This window comes from Phyllostomus hastatus, unplaced genomic scaffold, assembly GCF_019186645.2.
Source record: "Phyllostomus hastatus isolate PE091 unplaced genomic scaffold, TTU_PhHast_1.1 phas_scaffold_501, whole genome shotgun sequence".
NCBI classification, from domain to species: Eukaryota; Metazoa; Chordata; class Mammalia; order Chiroptera; family Phyllostomidae; genus Phyllostomus; species Phyllostomus hastatus.
In genome coordinates, this window is record NW_025334033.1 from 72,389,997 (window position 1) to 72,407,275 (window position 17,279).

Genomic DNA, 17,279 nt, shown 5'->3' on the forward strand with positions numbered 1-17,279 from the left:
CACCCACCATTTTCACAGCACAGATCAGCTCGGTTGTGTGAAGGAGGGACTGTACAAGGGCATGTGCATTTGGGGGACACCTTGGAGGCTGGCAGCTACACTAGGAATGTGGTTTGCTGCTGGAGGGGAGGGAGAGGGCACAGACTTCTCTACTCATCTTGGATTGCTAAACCTTCTGGGAGGGCTCCAGGGTCTGTCCTGGTGGGGTGGTAGTGACCATCACTTGGCAGTCTGTGGGTTCCCGCCCCTACTGTATTTCAGTGCCAGTCCCTCTGCCAGCATTACACCAGGACTCTGCCCCTCTCCCATGGCCCATGCTGAAAGCCACAGAATATTGAGTTTATGGTGTTCTCTCTGGGTTGTGCTGGTCGGGAGAAACAGGGAAGGGAAATGAAACCCGAGAAATAACCTTCCTTTAAAAAAACAGAAAAGAACATAATAGTGAATATTTATTATTGAAATCTACAGTTTATGTAGACACTCTTCTTCATAAGCCTGGCACTGGGAGGACAGAAAGGTCATTGTTCCGGTCATGGGGGTAGGTGTCCCCCTTTGGTGAACCCACCCCAACAGGAACAGGGTGGGTCATGCTTAGGTCTCCCTCATGCAGGAGAGGGTATGATGGGGTCCTTGCTAATTGCCATCTCTGTGTATTGAACTCAGCTCTGGTTCTAAGAAAAGTGTGACCTCTCGGAGCTGTTAGCACCCTTCCTTTTGCTTATGCAAATGCAGATGTTTACCCTGTTCTCATGTTGAGTCTTGCTGGACTCCCACCATTGGGCCCACTGGAATTTTGTCCTCCTGGGCCATTGTGGACATCTGGGAAGGGGTGGCCAGGAATGAACAAGATTGTGCATGTCCATTATCCCATCAGGCTTGACCTCACAAACAAAAGTTTAAAGATACAGTAAGTACTAATTTCGAGATGGTGTCAGTGGTGTATTCAGCCCTGTGGGACCCAGGTACAAGAAGAGTGCATTACAGAAGCTCCTGTGTTGCAGGCTTCATGAATGCCATATGCAGACTGGGTGCACCTGTCACAGGAGAAACTCGGTTCTTGCCAATGCAGTAAAGGATTACAGATCAGCAAGTGTATTAGTGTGCAAACAGGGTTTGTTAGCGATATGTTCTCATGGAAGAGGACAGGTCTTGCTGAGATGGGAGTGAAAGGCAAGAAGTTGGGTGGCAAGAGCACCAGGCCCTTTGTCCTGAGGACTTACACAGTTGGTGGGATGGGGGCAAAGAAGCTACATATTGATTGACAGGTAAAAGTGGTACCAGCTTCCACAGGGGATGAGACTACTCAAACGTAGGTATGTGTGGGGGTTGGTAGCCCAAATCCTTATGTGGCTTCAGACTCCATTTGGTCTTCTTGCAAAATAGGTATGAGATAGGAGACAGTGAAAGTTAAAGCAGTCACCCAAAGTTATCTATGGGCTCTTTCTGTAAACATTAGGGACCCTTCATAAAACAGATAGTGGACAGGGGCAGTTAGCCAACTTTGTTTTATGGGTCCTTTCCTTGAGTGCTGTGGAACCCCTCCCATCTTCTAGGCCTTGGGATGAATAGTTTCAAAGCCTTTCTTTCCCAGATGGTGGAAATAATACTTAGAATTTCATGTTAGCATGGTATTTCTGGTGATGCTGGACCATCTGGCAATAGAATTGGACCAGGCCCAGGACTGCTGAGTTAGTGGGTGACACGTCTTCCTCATCCTCCCTGCCTTGGCTTACCATCTATCCTACCTAACACACCAGTGTGGGCAGATGTTGCTCCCAGTGTCAGTTCCCAGCAAGGGGTGGGTGAGGGTCTTGTTTCAAAGGGTATTTTCAGTACCACCCGCCTGTATTGAGGAGGCTCTGAGGGTGCACAAGCTCAGTGAGAGGGTGGTAGTCTGGAGGGAGGCACATCCTCCACCTCACGCCTCCTTCTCAGGGCAGTTGAGTCCACATGGGGAAAGCAGTCAGCTCTGCTCAAAATTTGAGTTTGGTGACAGACCCCTACCCTGTCCTTATCTTCCTTTGTCCAGTGCTAAAGACCCAGAAGACAAGGGCACTGATGGCTGTTCAGCAGGACTTGTGATCTCAGTGATCCACTTGCCAGATTCTGTCTGTGCTCACTCAACTTTGAATGTCAAACTGAAAGGCTGGAGTTCCCATTTCCAGTGTACAGACTAGGAAGCAGGAAGAGAGAAGTTGGGAATCTTGCCTTAGGTCACACAGCTGGAGAAGACAGAGCTGAGACTCACACCCACTATGGACTGATGTGGAATCTGTGTGCTGTGCACCAGGAAATGCTGATCCTGAAGGGGCAGCAAGGAGAGTGAGGAAGACCAGGTGCCCAGACTGAGCCAGGCTCATGTCCCTGCACAAGCACACATCCCTCCCTGCCATTCATCCCTGAGGCTCCAGAGGTTGTAGAAACTAGAAGAGCCAAGGGAAGCCAAGGGAGGAGGGTAGGGAGCGTATTAAGAGAAAAGGCCCCACTTCCTAGGAGTCCGGGAATTCCCTTCTCTGGTGAGTCTGTCTCAAATCCCTCTCTCTGGGCAGTAACCAAAGTAGACTGGCTCCAGACTTACCCATTTGTAGGGGTTGAATTTCTGTGGCTGAGAGTATGAGTTCTTTGTGGCTCTTCCCGAACTCTGCTTTCAGTGATGGCGGAATGAGGGATGTGGGCTTCATATTTGTATGGAGACAAAACTCTTTAGAAAAGGCCATCAAAAAACCATGAAAGAGATTGGTGCTGATATCCCCATATTACTCATGGAACTATTTGTCCATCTCATCTCTTATCATGAGACTGGAGGGTTTGTTTAATCAGTTACTTCTGTACTAATTACAATCTTGGGGAAAGTAAGGGGCCACAGGCTTCCTATAGCTGTCGATATGCAACTTAATGCTAATGACTCATTCAGTCCACCTGCAAACATAGGGATTCTCCACTGAGTGTGTTCTCTGGTGTCTGATGACAACTGACTTCCTTGTAAAGCCTCGTCCACACTCCCTGCAAACATAGGGCTTTTCCCCCGAGTGTGTCCTCTGGTGTTTGATGAGATTTGACCTGCATGTAAACCCTCGCCCACACTCCTTGCAAACATAGGGTTTCTCCCCTGAGTGTGTCCTGTGGTGTGTGATGAGAAGTGACTTCTGTGTAAAGCCTCTCCCACACTCCCTGCAAACGTAGGGCTTCTCTCCTGAGTGTGTCCTCTGGTGTGTGATGAGATGTGACCGCTGTGTAAAGCCTTGCCCACACTCCCTGCAAACATAGGGTTTCTCTCCTGAGTGTGTCCTCTGGTGTGTGATGAGATATGACTTCCGTGTAAAGCCTTGCCCACACTCCCTGCAAACATAGGGTTTCTCCCCTGAGTGTGTCCTCTGGTGTCTGATTAGATCTGACTTGCATGTAAAGCCTCGCTTGCACTCCCTGCAAACATAGGGCTTCTCCCCTGAATGTCTCCTGTGGTGTGTGATGAGATGTGACTTCTGTGTAAAGCCTCTCCCACACTCCCTGCAAACATAGGGCTTCTCTCCTGAGTGTGTCCTCTGGTGTGTGATGAGAAGTGACTTCTGTGTAAAGCCTCGCCCACACTCCCTGCAAACATAGGGCTTCTCCCCTGAGTGCGTCCTCTGGTGTGTGATGAGATGTGACTTGTATGTAAAGCCTCGCCCACATTCCCTGCAAACATAGGGTTTCTCCCCTGAGTGTATCCTGTGGTGTCTTAAGAGATGTGACTTCCGTGTAAAGTTCTGGCCACACTCCCTGCAAACATAGGGCTTCTCCCCTGAGTGTGTCCTCTGGTGTGTGATGAGATATGACTTCCGTGTAAAGCCTCGCTCACACTCCCTGCAAACGTAGGGCTTCTCCCCTGAGTGTGTCCTCTGGTGTCTGATGAGAAGTGACTTCTGTGTAAAGCCTCTCCCACACTCCCTACAAACGTAGGGCTTCTCCCCTGAATGCATCCTGTGATGTGTAATGAGATGTGACTTCTGTGTAAAGCCTTGCCCACACTCCCTGCAAACATAGGGTTTCTCCCCTGAGTGTGTCCTCTGGTGTGCGATGAGATTTGACCTGCATGTAAAGCCTCGCCCACACTCCCTGCAAACACAGGGCTTCTCTCCTGAGTGTATCCTCTGGTGTCTGATGAGAAGTGACTTCTGTGTAAAGCTTCTCCCACACTCCCCGCAAACGTAGGGCTTCTCCCCTGAATGCATCCTGTGGTGTGTGATCAGATGTGACTTCTGTGTAAAGCCTTGCCCACACTCCCTGCAAACATAGGGTTTCTCCCCTGAGTGTGTCCTCTGGTGTCTGATGAGATTTGACTTGCATGTAAAGCCTCGCCCACACTCCCTGCAAACATAGGGCTTCTCCCCTGAGTGTGTCCTCTGGTGTGTGATGAGATCTGACTTGCATGTAAAGCCTCGCTTGCACTCCCTGCAAACATAGGGTTTCTCCCCTGAGTGTGTCCTCTGGTGTGTGATGAGATGTGACTTCCGTGTAAAGCCTCGCTTGCACTCCCTGCAAACATAGGGCTTCTCCCCTGAGTGTGTCCTCTGATCTCTAATGAGATGTGACCCATCATTGAAGCCTTGCCAACACCTTCCATGCTTGATTGTTATAATTCTTGACATTCCTACTTTCACAAATAACTTGCCTGTGCCCTCTGGACTCTCTTTCTGGCCTCTGCAGGGCTCTTCCTCCATCGTTGTACCATGCTCTCTAGAGCTCCTCATTTGTTCTTTGGAAGTTTGGAAAAAGGGTCTTAAGATTCTCCTCTGACTGATCCTTTTAAGCAAAAGGTTGGACCTTTCTTTGACCTCTTGACCTTCAGCTTTTTCATTCCAGCTGGGTGTATTAGTATGTTGCTCGTGCTGATTCTGATCCTCTGGACAGGGTTCCTCTGCTTGGAGGTGTTTTCTCGCAGATATTCCTGGGAGAATCTGAGAGGAATGATTGAATTTCACGTGTTGGCTGAGGAATTTCTGACTGGAGGACAGATTGCAGGAGGGACATGGGTGGACCTCTGGCTCTCGTTCTGCTGAAAGAGAAAGGTTTGGTCAGGGCAGACATTGATGAGAATGCCTGGGCATATGACTTGTCTCCTGGTAATACCAGCCCCACGAATCCTTCTTACTGTGGTGAGAACACAAGCTCCCTCTCCCACAAAGTGTCCACTTGCCATCTATTTTCCTTTTTATTTTTATGCAGTGCATCTTCTTCAGAAATACAGAAAGCCCACATCAAGGGTCTCTTCTAATATTGCCTGGACTGGGGATTTTCGAGCAGCATCAGAGGCCATCTTACTCCCTGTGTGGATGGAACTGCAGTGACCTTTCCCTTCTATAGGTATTTTCTGTCATATTAAAGAGGAAAACCACAGGCCCCAACTAGGAATTGCTTGTTTTCCAAAACGGTAAAATAAAATCTCCTTCCTGCCCTTGCTCATGTGGCTCAGTGGATTGAGTGCCAGCCTGCAAGGCAAGGAGTCCAATTTGATTCCCACTTAGGGCACATGCCTAGGTTGTGGGCCAGGTCTCCAGTAGGGGGCGTGTGAGAGGAAACTACACAGGGATGTTTCCCTCTTCCCCACTAAAAATGAATAAAATCTTTAAAAAAAAGTCCTTCCTCAAGCCTCACACCAAATATTAATGCTCCATCTCATTCAGTGTTAGCCCATTTCAAATACACTGAGAAGTCCTGTTTTAAATTTTTTCTACAACCACATGTCTTACATGCCTGACTCCTGTTCCTCTCTGGACAATCCACTATGCTCTCTCACTTGGAGAGGAACTGATCTGAGGGGATTCCCCACTGGGGTTTATTTTCTAAAAATGAACAAAGCATAATCAGAACAGAGAGCACACCGCTCTACAGCTGATGACTGCACACTTTCTCTCAGGAAACTCCCCAGTGTCTCAACTTGGATCATCAGCACTGCATTTCTGGGCTGCTAAGCATCCATCTGATCTCTGTTCTATGCCCCACTTCTTTTCTTCCCTGTACTAGCTGCTCCCTCGGCCGGGGATCCCTTGCCCACAAGTATTTTTGTGAATGTTGTCTCCCGAAACAGCCCTTCCTGGCCGCACCTGCTCTCACACTGATCCAGGGCACTTGTCCTGGATTAGTGCTTCTCCAAAGCACTAACTGCTGTGTAGCTTTATGCACATGCAAGCACGTGGACCTGGATTTCCCTGCTACACCCATCAGCCCTTCAAAAACAATGATTCTGATTCTCATGTTAATCTGTATTTCCTGATCCCAAGACCATGTGCGCCAGAGTAGGATCTCTCATGATAATTCACTGAAATGACAAACGAATGTGTCCTGCCTAAATGGCGTGGGTTGGGTGTTGTCCCACAAACTGAAAGGTTACAAGTTCAATTCCTAGTCAGGACACATGCCAGGAGGGTTGTGGGCCAGTTGGGGGTGTGCCAGACACAACTGATTAATGTTTCCCTTGCACATTGAGTTTTTTTCCCCCTCCTTTCTACTCTCTGTAAAAATAAATAAAATATTTTTAAAAAAGATTTTATTTATTTTCAGAGAAGAGGGAAAGGAGGGAGTGAGAGGGAGAGAAACATCTGTGGTTGCCTCTCACATGCCCCCTACTGGGGACCTGGCCTGAAACCCAGGCATGTGCCCTGACTGGGAATCGGCAACCCTTTGGTTCACAGGCTGGCACTCAGTCCACTCAGTAACACCAGGCAGGGCAAAGTCTTTAAAAAATAATAAATGCCTATAAACAGAAATATTTAGAAGTATGGAGGAAAGTTAATAAGAAACAGCTATAAAAATGTCAGAAAAGCTGCCTTGGTGAGAGAGCTGGTTAGTGCTTAAAAAGTTTTTTTTTTGCCTCAGCCTCACAGCACTAAAAGTGGTTGTATATTTTGTGCATAAAATATTTTTAAAATAAAAAAATTTTGCCTAAGAGTCAAAGGCATATGAAAGAATTTTGAATTTCTGAAGCATCTGATTTGAAACTTTACTGACTTTAGAGTGGTTTACTCTAGTTAAGAGTTGGATCATGGCCCTGGCTGGCGTAGCTCAGTGGATTGAGTGCGGGCTGCGAACCAAAGTGTCGCAGGTTCGATTCCCAGTAAGGGCACATGCTTGGGTTGCAGGCCACGGCCCTCAGCAACCACACATTGATGTTTCTCTCTCTCTTTTCCCTCCCTTCCCTCTCTAAATAAATAAATAAATAAATAAATAAATTTAAAGGATTTTAAAAAAATCCTTAAAAAAAAAAAAAAGAGTTGGATCATGGATATTTCTATGGAGAATTCTCTCTTTTCTTTCTGTTTTGAAGAATAGTGGTGCCCACCTCTCCGGGATGTGAGCTGTCTCTTCCACTTGCTGCCCCACTTGCTGCCCAGCTCCTGGCCATACTCGTCCCCACACCAGACCAGCAGCTCACAACCCTGGCCGATGACCCGGCAGGTTCGGTAGAAAATCTGCCCATGGTATTGAAAGGCCACCAGGTTCTGCTCTTCATCATCCCGGGCACAGTTCACATACCTGGGATTGAGGCAAAGGGAAAGAAAACCACAGTGATGAGTTTGCACGACCTGTCACGTTCATGTCCAGCTCCTCACTGATTCTTAAGGCCCTCAGGCTCTGGTGTTGCCCACTGCCCTTCATGCTCCCGGGGAACCTCTGTTCACTGTCTGAGCGTCTGTCAGCATGTCATGTGAACTCCTGTCTCCACATTCTATTTGCAGTGCTAATCCTATCTAACACCATTTTCTAAAACCCAGCTCTAGACTTAACCTCCACCTTGACTGGCCATAATATCCAGTGATCTCTGACTTCTCCAAACTCTAAATCAAGTTGTCTCACACCACAGAACATGGTGCTTGACCTAGGGCTCTGCTTCTAAATTAGCTCACTAATTATCCAGTACTCAGCCCACATCTATTTCTTGTGAGGCCTTTCTCCAACCTCTCTACACTTCAGAGTACCATTCACTTGCTTGCCCAAGGTTACTATAGAAAATTAGAGGTCTTTTTGTCTTAATAAAATGAAACAGAACAATAGTAGATTCACATTCAGGTAACCCCGGTAAAAGGGAGCCCCTCTCAAGAAAGGGGCCCATGACCATTCCTTTGCAGGCCTCAGAACACAGTTTTAGTTTGAAGTGAGGCTGGGATGATTTACTGCCCTCACAGGTTTAGGCCATCCTTGGTTTGTGGTATCTTGACACTGTGCACTTCTTGGAAATTATAGTTAAATGTTTCTAAAAGCAATTATTTTATGTCTGTCTGTGAGAAGTCCTTCATAAGGACATAGGTTGTGCGATCTATTTTTTTTAAAGACTTCATTTATTTATTTTTAGAGAGGGAAGGGAGGGAGGAAGAGAGAGGGAAACATCAATGTGCAGTTGCTGGGGGTCATGGTCTGCACCCAGGCATGTACCCTGACTGGGAATCGAACCTGTGATGCTTTGGTTCGCAGTCCACGCTCAATCCACTGAGCAACGCCACAATAGATCCACTGTGATCTATTAAAGTAATGTATTCCTTCACCTACATTGGAATGTAGTAAGTGCTTAATTACTGCTCATTTGATAAATTAAAGTGTAATCCAGTGTCCCTGGTGAATCTAGGCTCTTCAAGGTCCTTTACAGTGCCCATACTGTGTCTAGCAGAGAGGTTTTTATTTTGAGGACATATGCTATACTTTTTTCATATATGTCCCCTGAAATGAAATAACATTGTATGGAGAAAAAGAGGAAAAAAGGATTAAGGGAGACCATTGAGGGAGGCATGATGAGAGGGAAAGATATATGGGCTTGTGGGGGATGAGAATCCCTCTAGCACCCAGAGACCTGCTGACCTCACCTCATCCAGTTGGCCCAGGACCTGTCCTTTCCATCCACATACTCGTAGCAGTTTCTCCTTTTGGCAATCTGTGTTTCAGAAAAGAAGTTAAAGACCTTTTATTTTTTTTTTGTGGGGAGGTAATAGAAGAATTCTTTTACTCTACTGTCATCAAAGCTCTTTCAGCCTGCCTGGGGATTCAACTGCCAGTTGTGACCACATGATATTTTTCTTACTCATCATCTACACATCCGAGTCTCCCTGTCCAATCAGAGCAGGAGCCCCACAAGGGAGGAGCCACTCTTGTACCACTTTGCTCCCACTTACCTTGTGATCCTGAAAAGGACTGTGTTTATGTGAAGTCCAATCAGTATACAGAGCTAACCATATTGTCCCCTCCATGTCTAGCACATGAGGTGAGGTCCCTCCAAGCCTCAGAAGGAATGTGGGAAGGCAGAGGGCAGTGGAAGAGGTAAATAGTTCTCACCAGCCAGGAGTATCTGCTCTTGGCTGCCTCTTCATCTTCTGTGATGTGCCCTTCATAAGGGCCAAAGTGCAGACCCACTGGCAAGTCCGCTGCCTCATTCCACACTCCAAGCCCAGCCTCAGGGATGCCCGATGGGCCCGATTCTCAACCCAGGGGGCAGGGTGAGGGCTGAGCGGTGGGGATGCCCCTTGTCCACTGCAGTGTCCTTTACAAATGTAGGGGGCCCATGCACTGCACAGCTGTCGATGAAGAAGTTCTGACACTTGTCACAATCTGGAGGTGAGAGCAACAGGGTTTAGGGAAGGTTTAGCGCATGTTCCTGGACACAAAGAGCTTCAGAGGGAGTCCATCACTGACATCACTGAGACTCAGTCCTGTAACTCTATGTCACTAGAGGAAGGGGATGATTTGGGGACCAAAGGACTAGATGAAATTATTGTATCATCACATGCTTCGTAGTGAGGGTCACTTACAAAGGTAGTCATCATCCTGGGGCTCATTGACCTCTTGGGACACATGGTCCTTTCTTTCTTGTGGGCTGTACATCTTCATGTCCATCTCCTTTCTCTTGAGTTCTAAGTTGGAGAAGGGCAGGTGAGTGAGGCTGGTAGGGTCTGGAGTCTTAGTTCCCATTTTGTCATATAACACACAATCTCCTCCCATCGATTTATTACCTGTCCTTTTGCATACTCTGGTATTTTACTGTTAACTATTGGTTTAGAATGTGAAGACTCCACACTAACTACAGATGACTGATTCAATTTTAGTTTCTAGATCTTCCCATTACCAAGTTTAACTTGCCAACCTGTAAGCAAACTATTTATTGAGTACACTTTATGTGTTAGGCATTGAGTAAAGGCCTGGACACACAACACCAATAAACTGTGGTTGCCATTATCACAGTGGATTTATTGGACAAGTTGCATGTGTCAATTGTTTTAAATTTAATTTAATGTTTTCAAATAATGTATGAGTGATGGTTCCTTATCTTCACTTTACACATTAGCACTCAGGAGCTCAGAGAATGTATAGGATTTGCCCAAAGCTCCAGTGCTAACTTCAGTCTCAGGTTAGCCCAGCTTAAATCCAGGCCCATCCAAACTCTGCCTCACATACCTAGGTCATACTTATCAGCCCTTCTATAGGACTTAGAAGAACTTAAGTTTCCAAATTATTTTTTCTTACCTGATTTTTGTCTAGTGTCCTTTCCAAAGGCACATGCTTCTCCAGGAGAGGACACTGGTTTCTGGGCATGCTCTGAGTCACTTGCAGTCATCAAATTTCCTGTTCCTGACAATTCCTTCAAACCATATTCATTGCTTAATGGCAGCCTGGATGTTGCCTTCAATACAAATCACATATTAAAAGATAACATGTATTTACTTTTTTAAGGCTTATGATACATTTTACATGCATGTCTTTAATACTTCAACCCTTGGAAATACCTAGGGAGTATGAATATTAGAGGGGATAGGGCCAATGTGGGTAATGAATCCAAGATTAGAACTCATGCCTTATGGCTCTTTTCTTTCAACTGTCTGTATAATATTGAGTAAAGGATATTGGGAAGAGAATAAAGAAATAGACGGCAGAAACATATCTACACAATAAATAAAATGGTGATAAAATCTGCAATACCTTAGAAAGAATATTTGTACTTAGATTAGCTGGTTCCCACCAATTCTGTTTGAATAAGGCTATATCGGTAGCTAGTGTTCTTTAGTTTCATGATCTGTAACATTCTAATTTTGAATGTTCTAGTGAAATTGCCATTAAATAATGCTGGCCAGTGTTCTGTGAATTGTGTAACAGTATGAATGTGAGATCACAGTCCTGACATCAATTTACCTCTCAGCTCTCTCCATATTTCAAATCTCACAGAAATTACCTTCAGCATTCATTGAGCATCTTCTAGTTTAATTTGTAACTGTGAAATCATTCATTCAGCAAACATTCGGGGGCCCTGACCTGGGTCTCTGACTTTTGAGAAGACTCAGGTATGGACCAGCCTCTCAAAGAGCTCACAACACAGAGGTAGGCGGGCTGAACAAATGATTCTGAACAGGATGAGAGTGGCCTCATTGGAACTCAAGAGAAAGAGGCTGTTACTTCACCTTATAATGGCATTTGAAATCAGTTCCAGACAGATGAGTTTCTATTAAAGAGTGTGTAACCTATATGAAGCCCTTAAGTCATTTTATTATTTGTTGTTTCTCAATCATGAAACCTGAAGCTACTCAGGGGTGGTAGATGCTCTTTGATTAGAGTAGAAGGCTGTCATCCTGGACATTTTATATTTTTCTTCACCTGGGACCATCCACTGTACAAACTGCCTATACAATGTATGCTTTCCTTAGTCAGCGGGTCTTAGTGCATCTCTCGCTTCACCACAGCAGAAAAGAACTTCGGCTGAAATCATCAGTCAGGTGAATGATGTAATGACATATGGATAAGACAGTGGAAACTTCAGAAAACTATGAAAGTTTATTTTTCTAATTTTTAAAAAAGATTTTATTTTTTTGAGGGAGGGAGAAAGAGAGGGAGAGAAACATTGATCACTTGCCTCTCACACACGCCCCAACTGGGAACCTGGCCCACAACCCAGGCATGGGCCTTGACCAGGAATCAAACTGGCGATCTTTTGCTTTGCAGGATGACACCCCACTGAGGCACGGTGGCCAGGATAAAACTATGAAAGTTTTAATGAGTTTGTAAGTGGTTTAGAGAAGCAACTATGGGTTGGATTGCACTCTCTCATACTGTGATTTAGACATGTAATCAAACATTTCTATATCTCTGAAAGCTCCCTTGCTTCATCATAAATGGTGAGTTATAGTACGTACCTCATCGGGTTGTTGTAATGTTTAAGTGAGTTTATTCACATAGAACTCTTAAAGTCTGAAACACTGTGAGAATGAAACAACTGGTAGTTACTATTGTTGCTGTAGTTGTTAACCATTAAGATGATGATGAGCCCTGGCTGGTGTGGCTCAGTGGACTGAGTGCTGGCCTGCAGACTGAAAGGTCACCAGTTCCATTCCCGGTCAGGGCACATGCCTGGGTTGTGTGAGGGGCAACCTATTCATGTTTCTCTCCCTTTCTTTCTCCCTCTATTCCTCTGTCTCGAAAAAATTGATAGATAAAATCTTTAAAAAAGATGATAATGTTGGACAATGTGTAGAAGAGACCAGGAAAAGAAGGTGGCAGTTCCTAGGATACTTTCTGCATTTTCCTGCTGTTACCTGCATTTCTATCCATGAGGAAAATTTTGTTGTCAACAGAATTTGGAAATACTCACCTTCTGGCGTTTACTGTGTTCCCTTCTGAAGGCCACCCAAGGTTTCACTGAAAGATGACAAGAAATCAGTGTTTTGGTTGGTAAATGTTTCCAAAATCTGGAGATTCTGACTAGGGACACAGAATTTTGAATGAGAGTAGTCCAAGAACAATCCCAGGATGACTGGAAAATGTTTCTGAGGTATCATTAAGGCCTAGGCTTCTACTGGGGCCATCCACTAATTTCATTAGAATGATAAAAAAATAGGCAAAGTGTTATCCACGCTTCATCCTATGTTCATAAAGCATCTGTTGCATTTATTAAAGAATAAATTGGCCTCTCCTGACAAAAATGTAGTAAAACTAACTGCACAGAAACTCCACGTCTTCAACATAACCCTTTCTCCGTCCTGTTGTCTTCATTCCCACTGGCCTTGTCCCGGCTGAGGGCACCGGGACCACCCGGCCTCCTTTCTCTGGTATCCTCCCCGCACTGGGCACATACCGGCCACCCACGCCCTTCCTCAGTCATTAGACTCCGGTCAGCACCCACAGTGTGCGGACCCCAGAAACAGAATTCCAGTGAAGCTGAAGATCACATCTTGACCTCAGCTGTGTGTCAACCCCAGACCCATGAAAGTGGACGGACCCCACCCTCCGAACACTCACGATACTGGACAGAACATGGGGCCGACATCAGGAAACCACACGGAGGTCAACCCCTCCCGACCCCGGCCCCCCCACTCCCGTCATCACCAGGTGAACACTGTCCCCGCCCGTCCGTCTCCATGCAGGCCATCAGCCAGGTGTGGGGACCCTCCTCACTGGCCAGACCCGCCCCCTCCCTTGCGATGACGACTCTTCTGAATTAGTTATTTCTCGCTCACTTTATGTTCTTACACATTCACTGCTTACTAATGCGTCTATAAATACATGTGATTACGTCGCCCACGTGAAAGTTTACGGGAACAGCCCCTCACTGTGCGACACACTGTTGTGCCTCTTGCTCGTTCGCTGCACCAGCAAACCTGTTCCCTGGTGACGTCCTGAGATGCCGCCCGACCCACACCAGGTCCGAGCCGGGAGGGCAGCGCTGGCTCCTCCCGCCGCTCACCTTGCTGCCTCGGGGCCCGTTCTTCATCCGAGTCCTCACGGTCCTCCTCCTGCAGCTCAGTGGCCCGCCTGCGGCGGTGACCCAGGAAAGCCGGTCGTGGGGCCCTGAGACCTGGAAAGAGACGAAACCTTTGTCCTGAGGCAGAGAGCGTGGGGGAGGGACAAGCCCAGGAAGCCCGTGGGGCTGGCTCCGATGGGACGGCAGAGTCTGCAGCGCGTTGCCGTGAGCCCCGCACAGTCAGCGCCGGCCCCGCTCTGACTGAAGGAGCAAACTCCCTGCGACCCCTGTCCCTGCGGGAGGGAGCTGCAGGCGGGTGGAGCCGCCTGAGCCGGGGCCAGCCCAGCAGCCTGCCGGGTCTCCAGGGCCCCGGGCCGAGCGCCCGCACACGCGCTACCTGGGCTGGTGAGCGCGTCCGAGTTCCTCTTCACCTTCACGTCCCGGTACCGGCCTTTCTCCCCACTGCCAGGGCGCCCGGAGAGGGGGACTCGGGCCCTGCCGGAAGGGGGGCTGGACGGGGCGGGGCCGCGCAGCCGCAGACCCGCCGGAGGGGCTCCCTTGCACCGCCCCCTCTCCCCCACGTGCCGCCTCAGCGCTGGCTTCACAGACCCGGCCCGGCGTCTGAGGGACCCCGTCGGCCAGGCGGGTCTGGGCGGCGCAGGAAACGCGCTTCTCCCGGGGAAGGGCCGGGAGGCGCCCCTGGGGTCCGGAGAAGCCCGCGCGAGGCGCAGGCGCAGTGTCCGGCAGACCGCCGTCTCCCGGGCTGAGAGGCCCGGGGTCCCTCAGGACTCCATCTGCGTCTTCCGGGCGGAGGACACTCCGCGTCCCGGGGGAGAGGGTCAGGCCGCCGCGGCTGAGGGGAGTTGGGGCGTCTCACGAGGGGCTTCCGGGTCCCCTCCACTGAGTCGGTTTCCAGGCCGACGGCATTCGGGGTCTCTGAGTTTGGGGAGGTTTGGTCTTCCCGGGCGGGCGGGCTGCAGGAAGGGCGCCCCGAGCTGAGGGGAACTGGGGTTCCAGGCTGTTTGGGGGTCTGAGCGTTGGGGGTCAGGAGACGTGGGGTCCTCCGGGTTAGCGGACGCGGCCCCTCGGTGCTGAAGGGGTTTGGGCCCCTCGGGATGAGGGCATCTGGGGTCTCTCTGGCTGGGCTTGGAAGGTCTCGGGCTGAGGGTTCCCCAGGGCAGGGCTCCCCGCTAACCGGCCAGTCTCCCGGGGCCCCTGCCGCGCTGCCCACCGCGCGGAAGGTCCTCTCGGAGCTCCTGGGCTTCCTGCCCTGGGGAGCAGGGAGGGCGCAGGGGGTGAGGTTCCTGCCTGGATAGCCGAGTGGAAGCAATCCGCCAATCAGCGCTGCGATCCCAGGACCCTGCCCGCCAATGGGCGGCCAGAAGAAGCTGAAAGGGCGGGACGGGGGCGGAGCCCCCTGGGTGCAGGACTGGCCTGCGGAAACCCCGCCCCACCCGCGGGGATTGGCTGTTCTGCGTCTCCCTAGCGCGGGTCAGCAGCCTGCAGCGAGGGCCACCTTGGCGGTTTCCGTGGCTAGTTTTCCAGCGGCTGGTGAGGGACCCGACCCGCGAGAGCTGGGAGCTCCGAGCCCGGGCAGGTCTTTAGGGTGGATGTGGCCCTCCTGCCGCCTGACAAAGTGTCTTTGTTGCACCAGACTGTGGCCGGGATCCCCAACCTTCGTCTGGGCCCGCCCGTGTCCCCCCTCCCTGCCCCCTCTTGTCAAAACCACTTTGGGCAAAAGCTGCATAACCAGCGAGGGCGCGGTCAAGACTGCACTGCATTCCGGGAAACTGTTGTCAGTAAATCCTGACCACGCAATTCGCAGACACAAAAGAAGTCCCAGAGGGCTCAAATATGTAAACACAACAAATAAAATAATAAGTGCACTGGAAAACACACTGGGAGAATTTCACATCTCAAAGAAGCGGCGTTATGAATAATAAGTATGTTGAAGTAAGGTCTAAAAAGATTTCAGAAATAGGAAGACAAGATAAAATCAAACCAAAGTAAATTTTAAAAATGCTTAGAAAAACTACAAGTATTTCGCATAAAAATAAGATATCGAGTTTGAGGACAGGGGTCCACAGAGGTGGGTCAGTGTAGCTGCTACTGGCTTTCACAGGAGAAAGTGGTGAGAGTGTTTCTGGTCCTTACCTCGTTTTCAGCACGTAATGTAACTTGATTTCCATGGACCTGAAATGAACCAACTAACTGTAATTATTACTGTGAAACTGCATAAAGGGAAACCTCACTAAAGTGGAGTTTGGAGTCAGTGGGGATGCTGTCACATAGCACCACCCGGGGTCAATTACAGGGAAAATTGTCTGTCACAGGCCCCAACATGAATATGGTAATGTGTGCTCCCAGGAGAAACCGACTCCCCAGCACCTCAGCCAGAGAGAAACCATCCTCACCCTGAACTGAGGATTTTCTGCAACGCACTTTCACTTGTAGTGACCCCTCCCAACTTCCTCCTTTCTGCCTGTAAAATAACATTCCTCTCCTTTACTTGTGGAGCTGGCCTATGGTTTTTGCTGTAGCTTGCTTGTCCTAAATTGCAATCTTTTACTGTTTCTGAATAAACCCCTTATCTGCTGGTAAAATAACTGAGTGCTATATTTTTAAGGTCAACATAATTTGGTGGCCCGTGTGGGGATCCAGAGGACTCCTGACATGTCTGAGGCTGATGAGCAAGCAGGTGCAGTGTCCTTGCTCTGAAAGACTCCTTTGGTGCAGACTTCCCAGTGATCATTTTGAGAATAGCCATCCAGAAATAATATCCTCATACCTTCTGATCCAGAAATTCCACCTTTCAAAAATTTCCCCTAGTAGCCCTGACCTGGTAGCTCAGTTGGTTACAGTGTCCTGCCTATATGTCAAGGTGGTCAGTTCATTCTCCAGTCAGGGCACATACAAGAAGCAACCAATGAATAAATACAAGAGTGGAACAATTCTCTCTCTCTTTCAAATTAATAAATGAAATGAAAAGAAAAGCATAAAAAATTTCCCCCAGTTATGCTTCCCTGTGTATGAAATGAACTATGTTTAATGTATTTGATGCAACACATATAACATATAATTTTTAAAATTTCAGTAGAGGAGAATTTGTTAAATTATGGTTTCCTCACACTGTGAAATATTATAGAACATTAAAACTGGGTGAGAATATATGACATTTCATTAAAGAAATAAAACCTACTAAGGTGGTTCTAATGGATTTTAAGAGAGAATAACTTCCAAATAATGTTATTATGTGAGAAAAGTATCCTGCAATACAAATTATGTTAAAAAAAAACAACCCAGTCAGAGGATGTGCTGAGAGGAGACACAGGGACTAGTCACTGGGCAATGTGGAGGGGAAAACTTGCTTTTCTTTCCTGTCATTTGGAACGTTGTGCCATTTGTTTTGTCCTTTATTTCAAAGAAACCTATGCCCACATCCTCCACCAAGAAAACCAGCCCCTCCAAAAAACAAACAAACAAACAAAAAGAAACCTATGTATAAATATTTCTTGTAGATAAAAGAATGGATGAGAAGTAGTTGGTTATATATGTATGCATTTAAAAATAACTCGACAAAAATTCTGCACAC

The 17,279-nt window shown here is 47.9% G+C and overlaps 1 protein-coding gene and 1 pseudogene across 1 annotated transcript; both read right to left on the reverse strand.

Annotated features, from left to right (window-relative positions):
• Positions 1-447: 447 nt before the first annotated feature.
• On the reverse strand, positions 448-14,464 carry LOC123808508 (annotated as a pseudogene).
• LOC123808507 (zinc finger protein 337-like) lies at positions 2,780-4,344 on the reverse strand. Its single transcript, XM_045823193.1, has one exon. The coding sequence runs from the start codon at positions 4,209-4,211 to the stop codon at positions 2,907-2,909; it is 1,305 nt and encodes a 434-aa protein (XP_045679149.1). The 5' UTR covers positions 4,212-4,344; the 3' UTR covers positions 2,780-2,906.
• Positions 14,465-17,279: the final 2,815 nt, after the last annotated feature.

What these genes read in the sequence shown, in the direction of transcription:
- LOC123808507 (XM_045823193.1), bottom strand. Translation starts at nt 4,211, where the DNA reads ATGCATTCAGGGGAGAAGCCCTACGTTTGCGGGGAGTGTGGGAGAAGC.